Consider the following 2,500-nt stretch of genomic DNA (forward strand, 5'->3'; position numbering starts at 1 on the left):
TGGAGTGCAACGTGGAGGAGGTAAGGATGGATGAGAGGGTGGATGCGATCTTGCCGAGCCCTGGACAGGACCCCGGGTTGCTAAGCGTCATTCATTCACCAACCACATTCATTTAGATTTGCCGAGACTCAGTATAGAATTTTGTACTGTGGGCATAACTGTTTTTGAGCTCCACTCGACATGTTTCATTTAGTCAAACATCAGCAGCCACAGTTTGGTAGGAAAGGAAACCCAAGTGTCACAAAAAAAAAAATAATAATATGCAAACATGTTTAAGTCATTCACCAACCACATTTGATAGCCTATAGTCTCGCGTCCAGGGCCCGCCCCCCCCTTCCCCCCGCCCCCGCCTGGGCCAGGCAATGTGGTTGGTTGGCTGGTTGCTACCCCAGAGCTGCATCTCTGTCCCATTTCCCTTTTGTCTGTTATGATTTCCTTAAGTTCTCACTTTTCTGTATATTGTCTTAGTTGTGTGATCTCTCATATTTCTCCTGTTCTAGGAATGCTTGTTTCTTGCTTACCTATACACTCACCTTTCTACACCTATATCCACATTTGCAACCAGTAGTGTTATGATATATGTGTCATTTTTAGCACTTTTTTTCTTAAATGAATCCCATTGATGTTCACTGCTTGAATGTTGAAGATGCTTGTTATTCTCTTTCTTGTTCAATGTCTTTCATAAGAATAATTGTTTGTACAGTAACTAAAAAATATGTGAAAATATGATACTCTAGGACAACTGGGAAGTATAGACTCATCGTCAATGCAAAGAAAAAAAAGTCGTTGTACAGCTCGACTAAATCAGTTTTGTTCCTCAGCCTGTGGAAATCAATTAGAGATCCTGTTCATACTTAATATCTTGAGCCCAATTGTGCAATTTGCAAATCCTGTTCTAAACAACATAAAATAGTTCTATTCACCTGCAGAGTCGACTCGGGACCACATTTTTCCTGACTTTGATCCTCAGTTGAATGGAATCAACATGCGTAAGCAAACATTTTTTTTTTTTTTTTGTGAAGTACGTTACCATATAAAGCTCCAACAGCCAAGATCCTTCGATTCAGAAGGGTGGAGGCAGAAAATAAAGAAAATCTAAGGCAGAAATCAAAGTAGAAAAACTGAATACAGGAATAGATACGGGAGGTAGGGAATGATTCTGTTAAGTGCACGTGATTGAAAAAGTGATTAAAAAGAAGAGAAAACCAAGGAGAGAAAGAGAACGTGTGATATAATGATGTCAGAGTCTGACCGTATTCCTGGATGTCCGCTCAAGTTCAGGATAGCCAGAAAGTCGTTTATTGTATTCCGAAAGGAAAAGAAACTTGATTTGACTGAAATTATGAAAGACGTGGTACTCCTCAGTAGCAGTTGCAGGATGTGTGCTTGTTCACTTTAAGCTAAATTTTGAGGGTATGTACTAGGTCAGCTTTTCAAGCCAGTTGCTAGCTCTTTACACCTCGAACAGATCATCATTTCAGACTTCGGCAAGACTTTTTTTTTTTTTGTAGATTCCGTAACCTTTAATGCACTATGGATAACTGTGAGACCGCTTGGATGTATCTGAAGAAGCTGGCTTTCTCACTGCTGTCCGGGTCTTAGAACTAGATAGTTAAAACACCATGCATTGGGGAAAACCCGTCCAGTTTTTCCTCGATACATTTTAGAGTGAGGCGTAGGCGTCTCTTTTGCCACTCCTTTAGGTACTAGAATGAACAAAGTGGTGAGCAGCTATGTATTTGTTATTAAATGGATAGGTGCTGTCTGTAATGCCTGAATTAATGGTCTTGGGCTTGTTTTAGAAAGACTGTGTTTTATTTGCTTAGAGTATAGATCTACGAGATCTCGTACATGTATCGATTCTTGAATCCCAGTATGTTTAGAAGAAATCATTAAAGCATAAATTTTCATGGATAAAGATGAAAACCCAAACGCTCAGGATTGGTTTGATCAAGACTAACGATAAGACTACTCTATGTAATAAATGTACAGATTTTGACAGACACCAGGCGACCGTGAATGACTTCAACATTAATAAATCTTGCAGTTGGAGTATTTGGGGCTACAGTAATTTGGACTTTTAAGAAAGGTCAAGTTCCTCCACAACCTCATTATGGAATCGATGTGAGATTGGGGCACGAGGAGGGAGGAGAGGATATAAGAGTATGAGGGATTTCCAGGAGGCATTTGAGAACTGATAAGGAGGAAACATTCTGAAAGGAAAGAGTAAGTGGAGTGCCACAGGGCTTGGTGTCGGCACCAGTCATGTTTGTTGTCCGTATAAATTATTTAGTAGAAAAGATAGATAAGAATTTATACAATTTAGCAGATGATGTTAAGCTTCTGAGAATTTTTTGAGATAGTGGTAAGGTAGCAGAAGTGTCCTCAGTAGAAAGAGATAGCAACTGGAGTCCTATAGGACTTTTTGTCATGTTTCTTTTGTATACAAACGATTTAAAAAAAAATAGAAAGGTACTTATATTAGTTTACTGATAATGCT

General features: G+C 39.2%; 1 protein-coding gene across 1 annotated transcript in view; it reads left to right on the forward strand.

Moving 5' to 3' along the window:
* LOC143039391 (uncharacterized) overlaps window positions 1-2,500 on the forward strand; it is a 202,797-nt gene that overhangs the window by 18,982 nt on the left and 181,315 nt on the right. Inside the window, exon 5 of the mRNA XM_076209350.1 lies at window positions 1-20. This exon is cut by the window's left edge and continues 568 nt beyond it. Coding sequence (XP_076065465.1) covers window positions 1-20 — 20 coding nt within the window. The remainder of the gene's footprint in view (window positions 21-2,500) is intronic.

This window comes from Oratosquilla oratoria, chromosome 26, assembly GCF_046742065.1.
Source record: "Oratosquilla oratoria isolate Oo_2021 chromosome 26, ASM4674206v1, whole genome shotgun sequence".
NCBI classification, from domain to species: Eukaryota; Metazoa; Arthropoda; class Malacostraca; order Stomatopoda; family Squillidae; genus Oratosquilla; species Oratosquilla oratoria.